At 41.4% G+C, this 18,786-nt stretch overlaps 1 protein-coding gene across 1 annotated transcript in view; it reads left to right on the plus strand.

Moving 5' to 3' along the window:
- LOC111140907 (FYN binding protein 1) overlaps nt 1-18,786 on the plus strand; it is a 170,650-nt gene that overhangs the window by 55,835 nt on the left and 96,029 nt on the right. The window contains exon 2 of the mRNA XM_022493167.1: nt 2,454-3,615. Within this exon, the coding sequence (XP_022348875.1) occupies nt 2,454-3,615 (1,162 nt within the window). The remainder of the gene's footprint in view (nt 1-2,453; nt 3,616-18,786) is intronic.

Raw genomic sequence — 18,786 nt, forward strand, 5'->3', positions numbered from 1 at the left:
GGGAAGCAGGCTCCCCGCTGAGCAGAGAGCCCGATGTGGGGCTCGATCCCAGGACCCTGAGATCATGACCTGAGCCGAAGGCAGAGGCTTAACCCACTGAGCCACCCAGGTGCCCCTGCAATTCTTAACCTATGAATTTGACATGCATTCAGCTACTGAATCCTGATTTAAGAGCAAAACCCTGTGGGAAAACAGGTACTGTTACTATTCTCATTTTACGGATGAAGAAAACTGAGTCTGAGGGAGGTTAAGAAACTTTGTAGGTCATGTGGCCAATAAATGGCAAAGTCAAGATTTGAACCCAAGTGGATAATCCTAGAGTGTGGGTTATTAACCATGACGCTGCCCTGCCTCCTGGGACTGGGTGGGCAACTAAGAAACTTACATTCCAATTCTAAATCAACCCCTTCCATATTTTCTAAACTAAAACCAGGATGTAGAGTTTGAATGAATTCATGTGTTTCATGGGTTTTCCCCCATGAAATCCAAGGCAAGAAGTTGCTGTAACTAAGTAGGTATTGCTTTAACCCTTTGGTTGCCATTTCCTCTCCAGTGCAGTGAGAGAAGAGGGCCAGATGATTCCTAAGGCTTCTCTTGCTCTGTAAAAATAGGAAACTGTCTTACATTCTGAGCACTTTTTATAGTACCTGACAGAGATTAGCTTCATCGTCCTAACAGCCCATGACACAGTCTTATTATGATCCCTACGATAGAGGTGAGCAAACTATGGTCCAGAGAATTCATGCCCTGCCCTGGGTTAAACAGCTGGTAAGATTCAAACCCAGGCAGTCTGACTCCCTAGTCTCTGTTATTAACTACTCTGCAATGTAACCTCTTGTTATAATCTAGAATAAATTATAGATCTAGAATATAAATTGCAACATACAGACTAAATCCAGAATAAAAGAGTTCTTCCCTGAGACAGATTTTCTTACATGTGTGGAGGAGGGGACAATTTTTTTTTTTTTTAGATTTATTTGTTTATTTACTTGAGATAGAGTGCGCACATGTGTGCATGAGCACGAGCCAGGGGAGCAGCAGAGGGAGAGGGAAAAGCAGACTCCCTGCTGTGCAGGGAGCCCAACACAAAACATGATCCCAGGATTCTGGGATCATGACCTGAACTGAAGGCAGACTCTTAACCAACTGAGCCACACAAGTGCCCCAGGAGCAAATTTTCGTATTAATAATTCTTTTTTTATTAATAATTCTTTTTTTCATATTAATAATTCTTTATGCATCTTGTGTTGAGGTTCAGAGTCCTCTGCGGCTGTCATCTCCTTGGGAGGGTTCAGGGAAGGACCTATTTTCTCCCATTCTGTCCCCCAACACCCAAACTCTCCCTTCCACCTTCTTTCCTATTGCTTTTAGGAATTGTTTGCGGATTGGAGGAAATCATGAGGATTAAAAAAAAAAAAAAAGTGCCCAAGGAAGACAAGGTAGAAAACAAGATGTTCTCAGCAACTTGGAGACAGGGTAGTAAGTTAAAGGAGCTGCTCTCATCTGGTTTTCTCCTTCTAGTGCCTAATTCCCTTTCTCCCATCCTGCAAATACACAGGTACTGCCATTTGGTACAAAGGAAAACTCCAGCTGAGGGCACCATTTCTTTTAAATTGCTCTTTACAGTATTCAGTTCTGTGCCAACTTTTATTTCCCCAAATATGCTTTAGAAGCCTGAAGGTGCCAGGCCCTGGTCCAGGTATTGTGGGGATATAAAAAAGAATGAGACCCTTTCTGGTCTTCAGAGCCCCAGACATGCCTGCCTGCTCATCTGGTTCCAGTTGAACTCAATATTTATAAATAAGTCAGAAAACTCACTTATTACTTACTTATCCAAATGAGTGAGTTTTTCTGCCACATCTCCTGTTTTGCAAGCAGACGCACCTTAACTGCGGACAGAACAGGAGAAATCTTGCAAACCACAGAGCTGTTCAACGTGGCCATGCTGTAGAAAACATACAACCTGAATTTACAGAAAAGCTTACTTTCATTTTTTCAAGTGTAGTTTCTATTTAAGAGGCTCACTGTAAAATATAGAAGTCCCTTATTAGCCACTTCCATATTTTTTTCAAGTAAAACAAAGCAGACAAATGCCAAGTAAAGAGTAAATCCAACAGGAGAGCTGGAGAAACAGTGAGGCAAAGAAAAAGGTAAATTGTTACTTAAAAAGAAATGAGCAAGTCAGTGTAAGAAAAAAAAAAAAAAAAAAAAAAAAAAAAAAAAAGAAGAAGAAAGAAAAAAACCAAAGGAGTGTATGCACAACAATAGCCCTCCCCCTTCAAGAAACTCTCACAGACTATTTTGCCATAGAGGAAGATAAATGTTACAATGTCTTCCTAACCAATCAACGACAGGGCAGGCCTCAAACCCGGAAGCCCTGTAGAGTGGAGTATTTTAACTTGTGCAATTAAGACTTCTGGCTCTCAGCTAGTTTTTGTTCCCTGTGCTTGTAGGATACAAAAGCAGATGTGAAGTCCCTCATGGCGAAGTTTAACACAGGGGGCAACCCCACAGAAGAGGTCTCTGTCAGCAACCGCCCCTTCAAAGTCACTGGGCAAAACTCACCTTCAGGAGTACAAGCCAGAAAGAATCTCTTCGACAACCAAGGAAATGCCAGCCCTCCTGCGGGACCTAGCAATGTACCTAAGTTTGGGTCCCCAAAGCCACCCTTGGCGGTGAAACCTCCATCTGAGGAAAAGCCTGACAAGGAGCCCAAGCCCCCATTTCTAAAGCCGACGGGAGTGGGCCAAAGATTTGGACCACAGGTAAACTCGACCACCAGAGACCCTGAGGTGAGAGTGGGATTTCCGAAACCTATAGGCCCCAAGCCTGTCACTGTGCCCAAGGAGGATGCCAAACCTGTTTTTCCCTGGCCCCCTGGGAATAAGCCTTCACCTCACAGTGTAAACCAAGACCATGACTTAAAGCCACCAGGCCCCAAGCCAGGGTCTCATCCTCTAGACCCGGAATCTGAGCAGAAGCAAGCATTCCCCAAGCTGGCTGGGGCTAAAGGCAGGTTTGTGTTAGCCTCACAAGACCATGACCCCAAACCCCTCTTTCCCAAGCCCGCCTTTGGCCAGAAGCCATCCCTGAGTATTGATGACAATCATGAAGACGAGAGCCCCACCAAGAACGTGTCTGTACAGAAAGGACCCCCAACTCCCTTAGGAGCCAAGGCCAAAACCGGCCCTTTAAAGCCAGCAAGGGAAGACCAGGAGACTAAAGACCTCAGAGGCGAGATGTCCAGTTCACCGTTTTCTGGTGTGGTTCTGAAACCTGCTGCCAACAGAGGAAGCCCGGGCCTCTCCAGAAATGCTGAAGAGAAAAAAGAAGAAAGGAAGATAGATGCTGCTAAGAACATCTTCTTGAACAAAATGAATCAGGAAGAGCCGGCCCCTGGGACTCCTTCTGCCAAGTTCCCTAAGATGCCTTCTAAGTTGACAACGACGGGGCCATGGAGCCAAAGCCAAGACAAGGAAAAGGGAGACAAGAATGCAGCCACCCCCAAGCAGAAGCCCCTGCCTCCCTTGTTTGCCTTGGGCCCGCCACCGCCAAAACCCAGCAGACCCCCACATGTTGACCTGACGAAATTCCGAAAATTCACTTCTGGAAACAGTGAGTTCTTTTCTCATTCCCTAACTAACATGTTGTGTTCTGCCGCAGAGGTTTTGTTTGACCTTCTGGGGGAAAAATTATACCCAGGAATGATTCCATCCCTGGTACTCCTGAATCTGTGGTGACTTTTCTTTGGCAATCTGTTTTTGCTTTGGTGTGGGAGGTCTGAGAGGTAAAAATCCTCAGTTCTGTGCGAAAATGCATCGGGGCCTGCCTTTGGGGGCTGGAGGGAAATATATTCATTTCACTGATGATTGGTTTTGCTTTCATTTACATCCTTAGCCGGCTTTCATTTCTGTTCAATGAGACTGAGGTGTGTTACCCTTACTACCACAGGAAGATGATAGACCTCTAGGTCAGGGGTTCTCAGACTGGGTCAATTTTGGTGCCCAGGGACATTTGGCAGTGTCTGGAGGCAGTTTTGACTGTCACAACTGGAGGGTGAAGCTGGCATGTGGCAGACTGAGGCCAGTGAGGCTGCAGACATCCTGCACTGCAGACAGTGGTCCCTTGCAACAAAGTAACCGGCCCAAAATGTCAAGTAATTTGCAACGTCCAAAAAGTCATCATGTGTTTCCTAAGCCCAATATTCAAACCAGAGATGAGCAGAGCTCCCGAAATGCCACTTTCTGTTTTATATTTTAACCGTTTCCTATTTCTCAATATAAAGCTTTCTGAACTTCGCTGATTCCTCAAATAGTACAGAGCTAGGACCATAAGCCAGACAAAGGGACACATTAGAGTCCTTCTGGAAAAATAGTTTCATATCCTACCAAAGATGTGACAATCCTATGGCACACGCTAAAATTTGATGCTGAATGACTTGGTAAAGATTTATAACCCCACGCAGTGATGACAGAAGCTCACTTATGCCTGAAATGATTAACACTTCAGGCCAATAATGTGCAGTTATTGTTTATTATTGGGGAAGGTGGAGAAAGGATGCTTATACATAGTGGAATAGGGACCACACCACTACTAGACATATTTATTTTATATTTATATTTATATAATTTATATGTATATTATAAATATAATAATTTATATATTTATATCCTATAAATATATAAATTATATTTTATTATACTAATATATAAATATAAATAATAATTTATATAAATAAATAAAATATTTATATTATATAAATATAATATATTTATATTTATTTATAAAACTATGGTCTAGGGGGGCACCTGGGTGGCTCAGCCATTAAGCGTCTGCCTTTGGCTCAGGTCATGATCGCATCAGGCTCCCTGCTCAATGGGAAACCTGCTTCTCTCTCTCCCATTCCCCCTGCTTGTGTTCCTTCTCTCACTGCCTCTGCCAAATAAATAAATAAAACCTTTAAAAAAAAACAAAAACAAACAAAAAACTATGGTCTATTTAAAGAAGGTCTAGGTATAATGGTTGTTTTCTTTTTCCAGCTCTACAAAGGCATCTTTCAATGTATCATTTGCAATGCATCAGCATGCAATAGACCAATATTCTTGCTGTTGATCAACAGATTAGTGATGTAACCCCCCATTAATCTATCATGTAGAAAGCACATTTGAAGTGACGCCACGATCATCCGTCTTCTAGAAAGATTCAGCCGTTACACTTGTGTCTCCTCATCTGTCACCTTCTCATGTTAATACTGGTCCATAACTCAGAAATGTTATTTTTGTGAAAACTTCTAAAAGATCACTTTCCTTAGCTCTTCTGTGCCTGGGATAAAAAATTAACTCTCATAGCCTCCATCTTATAGCTCTAACTTCAGACCAGGGAAATGGTGGTTGTGTTAAGCAGAAATCCTTGGGAGTTTCCTTCCATGTGCTGCATCTTCATTTCCACTCAGCTACCAGGTTTGGGTGGCAGTCACTGGTTGTCTGGTGTCCTGATGTTAGAATGCTAATGAAGTCCTCTGGCTTGATGGTTCTGGTAAGGTCAGTGTCAAGCTGACTTTCAGTGCAATAGGGTTCCCAGGGACCCAGGCAAGACTCCCTAGTAAGCAGAGTGGATCCTTGCCCGCTTTCTCCCTTTTCCCCCATCCTGACCTACCTCCCCACTGCTCCCTTGCCCCCAGGACACAGTTTAGACTCTAAATCCTCCCATAATGTACTGCACCTCTAACTCTGGTCCCTTGGGAGGTATCATGCTCCAAAAGGGACCCTATTCCCTCTTCGTCCACCTCTTTCACAAATCAAAACTCAATCCTTCTTAATTTGAACAGTCCTCTGGTTAGTGTCAGGATAAAGCAACCTGATTTCTAACTTTTAAATTATGAATAACACCCCTTTAAAGCATTCATATTTTTGTAAGCATTTAAATTTTTTTAACTTTTTCTAAGGATTTTGTTTATTTATTTGAGAGGAGAGAGAGGGGGAAAGAAGGGATAAGGACAGAGGGAGAGGGAGAGAAGAATACTCCACAGAGCACAGAGCAGGGCTTGATCTTAGGACCCTGAGAACCTGACCTGAGCCAAAACCAAGAGTTAGACACTTAACCGACTGAACCACCAGGCAGCCCCAACATTTTTTTAACTAATTTTTTACATAGAAATTACATCTGGCTCAAAAACAGAACAACAACGAAAACAAACCCAACAAGTATAAAATGGCATACAGTCCTTCTCTGTCATTTTCAGGGTCTTCACAGCCTCTGCCCTACAAAAGCCACTTTTCTTAATTTCCATGTCCATCCAGTTTCCTTAGATTTATATAAGCAAATATAAATATAGATACTAATTCCCCCAGCTTTATACTTGAGAAGGAAAATATTATGTGCAATGCTTTGATCTTTGCTTTTAAAAAATAATAAAATTTTGTACATCTTTTCATATTTTAATAAGAAGTAACTGAAGGGCACCTGGGTGGCTCAGTGGGTTAAGATGCTGCCTTCAGCTCAGGTCATGATCTCAGGGTCCTGGGATCGAGCCCTCTCTCTACCTGCTATTCTGCCTACTTGTGATCTCTCTCTGTCAAATAAATAAATAAAATCTTTAAAAAAAAAAAAAAAAGGTAACTGAACATTCCTTAGAGTTGCATAATATTCTGATAAATGAATGACCCCCCCCAACTGACTGAACATTATGCATTGTTTCCAAATTTTTCTTTTCAAAACCGTGCTACAAAAAACTTGGCATATATGTTATTTTCTGAACACAGAATTTCTTAAAAGGCAGGTCTGCTGATTGATCCCACCTCTGCTGCTTTTACGAAACCATACTAAGTAATTTAGCCTTCCACTTAGGAAGACTAAGAATATACCAGATTTAGAAAGTAGATAGTGTTCGAATTAACCAATGTTTCATCGAATAACTCTGCAGGTTTTCAAAACTCTAACACTATTTCCTTAGCCACCTCCCTGATTCCTTCCTTTCCAGGTTCACATCCAATTCCTTAAACCTCTTCTCCATGCCTACCCACCATCTTTTATCATCTTTGTCTAATATACCAGCCATTATTTATTGAGGACTTGTTGCATACCAGATACACATTACTCTGTTCACTCCTCCCAAGAACCCAAATGAAATAAGAATTCTCTGAAGAAACTGAAGTTCAGAGAGGTTAGGTAACTTGCCCAAGTCTATAACATGACTAAGCAGGAGCAGGACTGGTCCTTAAGTCTCTCTGATCCCAGGCCTATACCCCCCCTCACCATCCTCCCTCCTAGGTCCCTCTCGTGAAACGTAGGATATCATGAGATAATAAGTCAAGCATGAGGGAAACTCAAAGAATCCTCATCCTTCTGTGTGTGTGTGTTCTTTGGTCGAAACACCTGGTTTTTTGTTCATTTGTTTTTTCACTACAAATACCACTATAAGCTATGTGGAGACAGACACCGGTCTGCTTAACGTTGTTTATTTGGAGCATAGAAATAATACATTCTTGTTAGTTGCTCAGTTTGTCACCCTGTCAAAGTCTATTTAATCAGAATTGAGTATTAATATTCTCTATAGCTTAGCAATTACTTTAACAAATTAGATAACCCCTGTCAACAGACACTCAGTTGGCTAGAGCTTCCATGAGAAATGAAGGTTACGCACAGGGTCTATATTGTAAATCTATTCACCTTACTTACTGGTAAACCGTAAGCTTGAATATAATATATTGTTTTTCTGAACATGAAGCTAATAACTTTTTTTCCCCAGAACCATATGGGGCTACAAAAGTCTAAACTTTCAAAAAAAAAAAAAAAAGAAAAGAAAAGAAAAGAAAGAAAGAAAAATTCCAAAATATCTGAATGTTCTCTGAACTAACTAACCTTTTCTCTGGGTCCTCTTGGTTCCTGGGCCAGTGGTGAGAGAAGTTCATTCTAAGCATCTGTGTGCGCCCAACCAGCAAAGTTTCAGTTGTTAAGATCCCTTGGCTTGACTACTGGTTTGCATGTGGAGTTAGTGATAAATCTGCTGGGAAATATTCCATCCAACCCTTTTCTGGCCTTGTTCTTAATCCTGGAGAGAAACTAAGACTCACCTTTCCGTATATTAGCTTTAAGAATGATCAGTTAAGCATCCTGACCACTGAAAGTGTAAGGCCAGCGTCCCAGCAGGCATTAGCAAGGGACTAGTGGCATCATGGACCCCCACTGCCCCACCCCCATCTGCTCATGCATTGCTTCAACTAATCCAGCCAACAGCAATTTGGAACCTAAAAGCACTGGTCTATTTTCAGCAGCAAAATACCACACACCCTACACTGTCTCTTCTCTTCCCCTTCACTTTCTTTTTACATGTATTCTCTAAAATTGCCGCATTAGATATTATATATCATGTTACATCAATGTGTGTTGCTTCTAGCCATTACAAGGGAAAGGGATTCTATGTTCACACACATTTAAAAAACTGGGGGAGGGGGTAAGTAGATTCTTTACAGCAGGGTTTCCACAAGCATCTGGTACGCTAGTGTGCAGCTGGAGTCTAAGAATAAGATACCCTAAAACACAGATCCCAGGACCCGTTTTCTGAATCATCTCCCAGATTGGGCCATCAGAACACTGAGGAGCTAGAGGCAAAGCTCTGTGGTACACAGATTGGAAAAGGAGTGTCTCCAAAGTGTGGGTGGGCTTCAGGGGGCAATGTGGTTCTGCTCTCCCACCGTCCAGGTGCCTGGGACGCCTCGTGCTGGTGTCCACTCTTACATTCAGCTCCCACCTGAGTCCACTCTACTTCATTTGCCCTCCTTGGTCCTTAGCAAAACAGTTTTCCATAAGATTGTAGGTCTTTCTTCTCTTCTAGGTTGAAACTTCTGAGGAAGCACAGACTATTAATTGGGCACCTTACCTGAGTTGAACCCTAAAACAGAAATGCCTCTGGAAGAGTATCCCCTCTCTTCACCACGCAAGCCCCTGGGAAAATCTTAAGAGCTTCCTCTTCTTCATCTTTCTCCCCAAATTCTCAACTTCTGTTCTTCTAAGATAAACCAGCTCCTCAGTCTAGACCCTGTTCTCTTGAGCAACCTGTTCCCCTTTATATTATCCCAACAGCATCCCTTGGGTTTTTTTTTTTTTTTAAGTCTGATGTTTTTATCATTTTTAGAAGCAATCTACATGGTCTTTATTTTTACATTCTGGCATTTACTTTCACTGTGGAAAAGTCTGAGCCCACCCTGAATTCCCCCCTTTGAAAATGATTATCTTTTCTGTCTGCATCCCCAAAGAAATCTCTATCTTTAGGGTTTAAAAACCTAGCCTAGATCTGTCGGTGTCAATCATTCCATCATCAGGATTTCTTTTTTTAAGATTTTATTTATTTGACAGAGAGAGCACAAGCAGAAGGAACAGCAGGGGGAGAGAGAGAAGCAGGCTCAGGGAGCCTGATATAGGACTTGATCCCAAGACCCTGGGATCATGACCTGAACTGAAAGCAGGCATTTAACCAACTGAGCCACCCAGACACTCCTCATCAGTATTTTCTGACAGAAGATGTGCCTCTTTGCTTTCAAGGATTTTCTCTTCCATATGCAGAGGGGGGTCACACCATTTCTTTTGATCTGGCCAGCAAATGACAAACACATCTACACGGTCTAATTCAGTATGACAAGTTCACCAGCTCTGAGTGTTGCTTTTCATCCACTCTTCTGTGGAGCGAAAGATAGCTGCAGTGGTCTTGAGGGCTGGGTACTCTTCCATTTTCTGAGATTTCTTTTGGGCCCCTGTACCAGGGCAAGCCCAATCGTGGCAGCTCATCCCCCTTCTGCCTCTGGTATGATCCTGTCGTGGTGTTTGGGGCTTTCATGCTATAGGTTTCTCCTTGACCCTCCCCAGCGGGCCCATTCACCCCAAGGCTGCTTCACCAATCTAGGGTGTATTAAGAAGGATTCACAGGTTTTTCTAAAATCAGCATCTTCCCCCTGTTTTGCTTCTGGTGTGGGGAACAAGTGGAAAGCTTTATTTGTTTCCTATGGCACCCAAGCCTTCTGTTTCTTCCCCTAGCCACCACCTTGTGAAATTTATCCTACTGCGTTATTTTTCCTTTTTTGCATGTAGTCGCCACTAGCAACTTTGGGATAATATTTACCTTGCCTGATTTCGTTTTTACTATTTTATTTGGGAATTGGAGGAGGGACGTCCTGGAAGTCCCCTCCTTCCTTACTTAATAGCAACAGAGTATTTCAGCTATAATCTAGGTGTCAACAACACTTCCAAAGGGACCATCACTTCGCCCCCTTCAACAAGGCAGAAAGAAGACTCAAATGAAGTGAGTGTCCACTTCTTATGTCGTATCCTCTGGACTGTGCTTGGTCAAAGCTGCTTAGATGATCACTCCAGGAATCTGAGGAGTCTTCAGGTCACAGTCAAGGTGAAGCAAGGGAGAGAGCCATATGAAATGATTTAATAGATGTGAAACTTGATTGAAATTATTTAATTCTTAAAATAGTCATTCAAGGGGCGCCTGGGTGGCTCAGTGAATTAAGCCTCTGCCTTTGGTTCAGGTCATGATCCCAGGGTCCTGGGACCGAGCCCCACATCGGGCTCTCTGCTCAGCAGGGAACCTGCTTCCTCCTCTCTCTCTGCCTGCCTCTCTGCCTACTTGTGATCTCTGTCTGTCAAATAAATAAATAAAATCTTTAAAAAAAAAAATAGTCATTCAACCCAGAAAGGAAAAAGCATTAAAATGAAATTGCAATTTACTTGAGGAAGGAAAATTAAAAAGAAAGTCAAATCTAAAAATCAAACACAAATACATGCAAGTGTAATAACCAAATACATATAGACTCTTCCTGATTTACTTTCGATTGTGTTTTTGTACATTGAAACTTTTTAAAAACTAGATAGGAAGATGGGGTAAATGTTGTAATTGAGTCTGCTCACTGGGAAAGAGATATTTTCCTTCATATAATCTGTTAAAATTATTTCTAATCCAGGCCAAATAAAACCCTTTTTTAAGGGATTGGATTTCCACAGTATGCATTTGCCACTAAAGGCTCCTACTTTGAAAATTATTTCTGAATATTAGGGGTTCATATGCTAATAACACCTCTTTGCACATATGTTTTTTATTTTCAAAACAAAATGAAATTAACTTATGTAACATCAAAATTAACTCCAATTATTGGAGGACTGAACTATACCTCAGGAGCCCAAATCCAATTACTTGTTTTTACAAATATATCTGGAGATGTCCTCTCCTTTTAGAGAAAGAACAATCATGATAGTTATGACAAGGCTTTAAAGCCCAGAGAACCATCTAGAGCGCTAGATTATTTGTTTCTCCAACATATGAGATACGAGGAAGAGAGGAAAAAGTCTGAAAGTTGGAGACTTTAAATGCCATATTAACCACTAGCAAGGAGAAAAGAAACATATTTCTCTTCTGTTTAAATTGCCACTAAAGAAAAAAGCTTATATTTTGTTCTGTCTGGCATAACGAAGCTAGAAAAAACATGTAGAACAGCCAATAGCGATAGATAGATACTATCAGGGAAAAGTAACTGAAGGTGAGACATCTGGCTACAGAAAAAAAAAAATCTGAACAGAAAACCATATGAGGTTTTTCTTCCCCCAAAGTCAGAAGTGGTGTTGTAGAAACAGAAGTCTATATTTGTGAGGGCAGCCGGCGTCCCTCTGCAGCTGCGTGGCTGCCCACCATAACCACTGCTTCAGCCTGTGGCACACTCCCAGCAACCCAGCACATGTCTTTCCAGCAGTGGCAGTAGGTCTGGGCAGGCACAGGCAAGGGGGCTTGCCACAGAACCCCACTCTTTTCTTGAGTTTCTTCTGCTTCTCAGAACCTAACATGGCTCATCTGGTTTTCAAGGGCATCCTGCATAGTGTATCATGAGTACAACCGGGCGACTAAGAACCCGTCTAGAATCAGTGCAAGGCAGATAAATACCTTAGGTAACCAAAGTGTGTTGAGTATTTGTTCCCTTTTTTCTTGGGGGGGGGGAGAATTATTTTGCTCCACTCTTAAGTAGAGAAAGAATCCTAGATTGATACTGCAAGAGCCTCTCGGGGTGGTTTGTTTTGGAATTGTACTGTATTTTCTATTTTTCTTCCAAATTGTCACCTTAAAGAAATCAAAGTACCCATCTAGTCTCAGTTATTGAGGATTTCGAGTGCAACTTCTCCAGGACCCCCTTCTTCTCCCCTCCAGAACTTTAGCCATACATACACATACACACACACACACACACACACATGCACGCACATGCACAATTTTCTCCTCAGCCATTTCTTCAAAAGCAGTTTCATGTGGAAGGAGGATAAATCACATTTATAAAATAATTTCCATCATTCATATTACTCTAAATTAAAGAAAATTTTTCTGGGCCCAATAGAGCAGTTTTGTAGGCAGGAAACCTCACTATGTTGTAGAAAGGGCTGTCTGAAAGGGCTGTCTGATTTCTCTGAAGCCTTGAGTCCTTAGTCCTTCTGGGGAGAAATGAATTGTGCTCCGGCTGAGTGGCATGCAAGCAGATGCGGTTTCTAGATCTGCTAGATCTTTATCTGCCTCTTGGGAACTTGTGCTTTCTTCACTAACTCTGAGTGATTATCTAATGGACCTACTGGTTGAAGGGACTATTACAAGGTGAGGTCATATCTTAGTTCAGACTGCTATTCCAAAAATACTGGTGACTTAGGGACAGCAGAAATTTATCTCACGGTTCTGGAGGTTGGGAAGTCCTAGATCATGGTGTTGGCAGATTTGACATCTGGTGAGAACCCACTTCCTGGTTGTCTTCTCACGGCATCCTCCCATGGCAGAGCTCTGAGGGAGCTCTCTGGGGTCTTTTTTATAAGGGCACTAATCCCATTCATGAGGGCTCCACCCTCCTGACCCCAACACCTCCTAAAGGCCACCCTCCTAGCATCATCACACTGAGGATTACATTTCAACATTTGAATTTGGAAGACACAGACTTTCAGTCTATGGCACATGGCCTGTGCCACTCAACCCAGCAAATGACACTCCACCACTCCCCCAACCATTTGCTTCTCTCCTATATTCTTGCTTTCTTCTTCATTCTTATCTTCTAAGCTGTAATTTTTAAAAGATTTTATTTATTTATTTGAGAGAATGGGGGGAGCATGAGAAGGAGGAGTGGCAGAGAGAAAGGGAGAAGCAGACACCGCATTGAGTAGGGAGCCAATGGGGTGCTCGATCCCAGGACCCTGAGATCACGACCTGAGCCAAAGGCAGACACTCAACCAACAGAGCCACCCAGGCACCCATAAGCTATGATTACTTTTTTAATCCTATTCTTTTCCAGTCTTCCATACCATCATCACAAATCCCCTTTATTGAGTCAATGAAACCTATTAGTAAAACCTACCGAAAATGCTGAGATTTATGGAGGCATGAGGATCCAAGAGGTTGTTGAATTCTGAACTACTAAGAAACAGTGGTTAATTACATGTGCCAACAGAATTTTGAAATGGAAAACATAAGGCAGAAAATAGAAAAGCTGGTGTGTGCTCCTTAAAATCTCATAGAGTTGATGCCAAATGCCAGCCCATATTTCATGGAAAAATCGAATGGTCCACACAGAAGATCAATGAATGAGCACGTGGCTTGAATTCTCAAGGTCACTTCAGGCTTCCAGGTCTCTCTAATTCGCATGAGTTTAGGAATTGCCTCTCTGCCCCTGCACTGTACTGCAGTCACCCAAACAAGACTTGGAGTCTTTCCTTAGTTTTCACCGCAAACCCCTCATTGAAGGCATTTGTGTGTGTGACAGATGTCAGTGAAGGTGTCAGACCCAGAAGTTTCTTTACACGGCATTGAGGCTAGAAATTTAAAACAGAATATTGGTAACCACCATTCTTCAAAAGCAGAATGGGGTTTTACAGCTCAGGTTTCCCTCCCATCCCCTATCATTCACCTTCTTTCTTTTCCTATGTCCCTGACTCCCTCCTTCTTAATGGCAGAGAAGAATGAGAACACTCTCTGTTTTATTATTCAGAATAGTTCAGCTCTCTGTGATATAAACCCTTACACTCAACTATTACCTTCCTTTGCATATAAGAGAAATTCTTTATTCAAGGGTCACCTCACCATTTCTTTTGAGGTGGAAGATGTTCCTGGGAGGGATGGCCAGTGGGGGAGGAAGTGGCTTTATTTTATATTACTAATAATGGCCATTATATTGTCGAAACAAGATGCCCAGGCCAGAAACATTATATTGCCAGAAACAACATGCCCAGGCCAGTTTGGACAACCCCGGTAGAAGTATAGGAACTGAACTGTTCCACTTTGGTGTGATAGCCAAGTTGCCTGACCCTCCTGTCTGTTTCCAGTGACTCATAACCAGAGATCCCTAAAAAACTAGAGTGCTAGAAAGTGCCTACCAGACCTGGGACTTGAAAGTTTTTGGATTCTTTCCTGAATTAAAATTCTAGAAGGACACTCATGAACCAACGTTCCTTGCATGTTTCCCGGACCATTCTGACCATTATGACACCAGATGGGTCTTGAATGAGAAAGATGGCCAAAAGGGATAGACATTCTGATTGACAATGTATGTGTCGTAGATTCAGAAGAAGCAAGGAACATCAAAATTGGACCTCACTCTTTCTAAGATTCTCAAATTTTAAGTTGCATAAAAAAAGGCCCCAAGTTTCTAGTTCGAGAAGCCGCATGGGACCCAGGAACCGGGGTAGTTGTTCACATCACTGGATGGCTCTAATACAGGTTGTCCTTGGAACACATTGAGAAACACTGCAGGCTATGAGGGCTATTGCAGTGGGGGAAGGAGGAAGGAGGATGGTGGGGAGATGAAAGGTTTCAAAGCCATTGGTATTTTTCTTTTTTTCTTCTTTTATTTTTTTTAATCATTTTTTTAATTTATTTTCAGCATAACAGTATTCATTGTTTTTGTACCACACCCAGTGCTCCATACAATCCGTGCCCTCTCTAATACCCACCACCTGGTTCCCCCAACCTCCCACCCCCCCACCTCTTCAAACCCTTCAGATTGTTTTTCAGAGTCAAAGCCATTAGTATTTTTCTGAAAATAAAAGCAATGCTATCAACGTTGAGACTGAACACTGAAAGGTGGTAATTACATCCAAACAAGGAAATGAGTGAGTGATCTATTTAAGCAAACAGGTAGTATCCTCTAGCTGATCTTAAAAATTTGCTTAGTTAGGGCAAGGACAGAGGTGCTATTCAAACGTCTAACATCTGGATGGCTGGCACCAGAATCCTGGAGGTTTTTTTACTATGTCAGGCATTGACCTGCTAGTTGCTGGCCAGGGGTCACTGAGGGGTATCTGGAACCCTTAGAGGGCTTTAGCTGGTTCACTCTTTTAACAGTGGGTGGTTAAATGCATCAGCTGACTGGTGACCAGCCCCCGACCAACTGGCCCAGACTGTCAGCCTGGAAGAGTGTGGTGCTCCCCACACAGAACATCTGTAAGCAGGGACTCAGCCACTCTCTTCCCCTCTTTCCTTCCTTCCTTTTTCCTATTCTCTGTTCCCTTTTATTTTCATCTTTTTCTCCCCTTCTGCCTTGCAGCGGCCTTCAGGGTACTCAGCACAGGGTTCTTACATGGCACATGTGATAACTGTTCATCAAATTAAGAATCCATATTTAGCGCTACTGGTAGGATGTAAGGCAAAGAAAAAGATGCAAGTGCTCCCTAAGGTAAACCGACTTAGAAAGGCTGAATAACTAGGCATCACAGTAAGAACTGCTATTTTGTTGATGGAGGGGTCAGAAGGACCAGGGAGCTCATAGTCCTGCCCCGTGTGACAGCTCTTGGTCCTTTGAGAGGTCTCCATGCTGGGTAGGGCCCTCAAACTCCCCTCCACCCAAAATGACCAGGACAGCTAAGGGAAGCACAGGATCAGACGTTCTGGAAGATTCTCTGCTCTCCATCTGGTCACTGCTCAAGTGCCATTCTACTGGCCTAGCTTTCCCACCGTGGAGATAGCATCACTTGCTAACAAGGTTCATCTTTCTCTTCAACAGTGTTTTGTGTTGTGCGTATCTGATCTTTAAAATAGGCCTGTGTTAATACAGCATTTACAAGAAATTAAGCCAATGAAAAAGAAAGGTAGGCGGTTGTCCTAAACTAAAGGGCACTTTCCTCTGTAATGCTCTTTGGTTGCTCTTCAAAGGAATACGAGTCTGAAGAAAAGCGCTTTCAGGTTTTGATGCCGCAGACAAATTCCTGCGTCTGTGAGTCTAATGATAAAAGGAGAGGGTGACTGTGGCATAGATTTAAAAAAAAAAAAAAGTGGTTTTGTTTTGTTTTGTTTTGTTTTGTTTCAAGCTTGTCACTATTTTTGTAAGCTGGAAATTTGTTTTTAATCTTGCTGCAAAGTTGATTGGAGAGCCTGCAGGAAGCACCATGAGCTCTTAGTGATCTATGAGAAGTTGAGATGTATTATAAAGACAGGAGCACCTTTTGGTTTTTGAAAAGCACTGTTTACGGGATTCTTTTTCATCGGGGAGCATTCAAAGCAGAGGCTTTGTGGCCAGAGAGCCACGGGGTCCTGCACAAGCTCCCGCAGTTACTGTGGAACCCCAAGGAAGGTTCTTAGCCCCCCTCTACCTCAGGTTTCTCATCTGTTGATAGAGATGAGTCTCTGTTGTTGGATTTTTGTGAGGATTAAACAGAAATGTACAACATGCTAAAATATATGGGTTCCTGGTATATCATAGAGACTCAAGTCATTGACCCCAATTTAATGCCACTTATGAAAGGGAGAAAGGAGAAATGCTCAAATAAAGACCTCATTGTAAAACAGGTGAGTGAGGAGCCTGAGTGGCTCAGTTGGTGAACATCTGATTCTTGATTTCAGCTCAGGTCATGATCTCAAGGTCCTGGGATTGAGCTCCGTCTTGGGGTTGACACACAGCCAGGAATCTGCTTGAGATTCTCCCTCTCTCTCCCTCTCCCTCTGCCCCTCCCCTGCTCATGCTCCCTTGCTCTCTCTCTCTCTCTCTCTCTCAAATAAATAAATAAATCTTTTTAAAAAATAAAACAAATCTATCTTTTAGTGGTTCCTCATGTCTTCTAGTCCAGTAGGGGTTTACTTTCTTGTTTTCGAATATGTTTATGGTTGTTTCTTTGTTATCATCACTTTTCTTTTTCCAGCATTTCTAGAGATTCGGGGTGAGCAGAGCTTACCACAATGTAGTCAGCTTGCCATCTTGACTGGGAACTTTTAGTCATGTATCTAAGGGCGAAAACATTAATATTTTAGCCATTATAAAGCATCAATATCAGAAAAATACCTAATGGGTCATCTTAAAGGAATCATCTAAGGTTTGGGTTTACACATTGCCAAAAACCTGAAAAATTGAACCATTCATAAGTATCGATAATGTGTGTATGCAAGTGTAGAGTTTGCACCTAGTAACAATAAATAAGACATATGTCCTAAAGAAGCTAATTGTATAGGTTTTTCACTTTTTGAGCTATGTTACAAGAAAGACAATGTTTATATATAATGAATACTTTTCCCTATCTCTAAGGATTTAAAAGACCGGAAGAAAGAGCTTTGAGAAATGTGTTGAGTGCTTTAAATAATATATAACTTATTATTTGGAATTTTAAAAGTTATATACTCTTCAGTCTGGAATTTTACTGTATAAATGCTAATAGAATATAAGCTGGAATCAAAGTTGACTAAAATTGGGTCAATATTGTGCTTTCCATTTAGTGAAAAAAATAAATAAATATAAATTGATGTTGAAAGATATCCATAGAATAGGGATTAATTAATTTTTGATAAATGAGATAGAGATAATTTCTACAAATTTTTTTAAAAATTTTTAAAGATTTATTTATTTATTTGACAGAGAGACAACAAGAGAGGGAACACAGGCAGGGGAAGTGGGAGAAGGAGAAGCAGGCTTCCCGCTGAGTAAGGAGTCTGAGGTAGGGCTAGATCCCAGGTCCCTGGGATCATGACCTGAGCCAAAGGCAGACGCTTAATGACTGAGCCACCCAGGAGCCTCTATATGAATTTTTATAACTAGGTCAGAACAGGTTGTGCATTATCTTTCCCTCTTTAGAGAACACCCTGGTTCAAAACATATACCCAGCAAGTATCTCTCTATAACACCATTAAAATAAATTAAGGGGCAAAGAGTGAAACATCAAGAAATACGTACATTTCCTAAAGATTTTTTTGTTACAGCAGAAAACTGATGGAAGTTACTTCAGCATCTTGATTCAAAGATGTTGAATATTTGAAACAAAATATTAAAGGAAAAGCCTAATTTTCAATTAATGGTAGCACATTTAATAGCATATTCTACAATTATGAAATCAGTCTTTCTTTCAAATGGACTAATCATCCACTGTGAAAGTTCTTTGGGAATTTTCTTGAAAAGGCAAGAAAATCAACGTTTCCATAGCCTGTGAATGAACAGAAAAAAGAGAAATTTGTATCAACTATACATATTACCCAATAGTTTAGAATTTTCTCATTCAAATTCATCAAAATAACCTATTTAACTTTTGTTTCCAATTTTTCACATTTTAATAACTTAAAATGATTTAAACAGTCAGCAACATTGATTTTATTAAGAAAGGTATACATCTTAGCAGAAGAAAACTCACCAAATGTTCTTTTGGTTGAAATAATTGAATGGTTTATTATTTTAATATTTGTTATTCTATTCAAGTACAGCTTCACAAAATGTTTCAGACATCATTAATCAATTCATTAAATTGTAATTCATTTCTAAATTTTGGCAACTGTCTGCTTCAGTTAAGTTTTGTGAAAAA

The sequence above is a fragment of the Enhydra lutris genome, unplaced genomic scaffold, assembly GCF_002288905.1.
Source record: "Enhydra lutris kenyoni isolate GAN:26980312 unplaced genomic scaffold, ASM228890v2 scaffoldscaffold5, whole genome shotgun sequence".
NCBI lineage: Eukaryota > Metazoa > Chordata > Mammalia > Carnivora > Mustelidae > Enhydra > Enhydra lutris.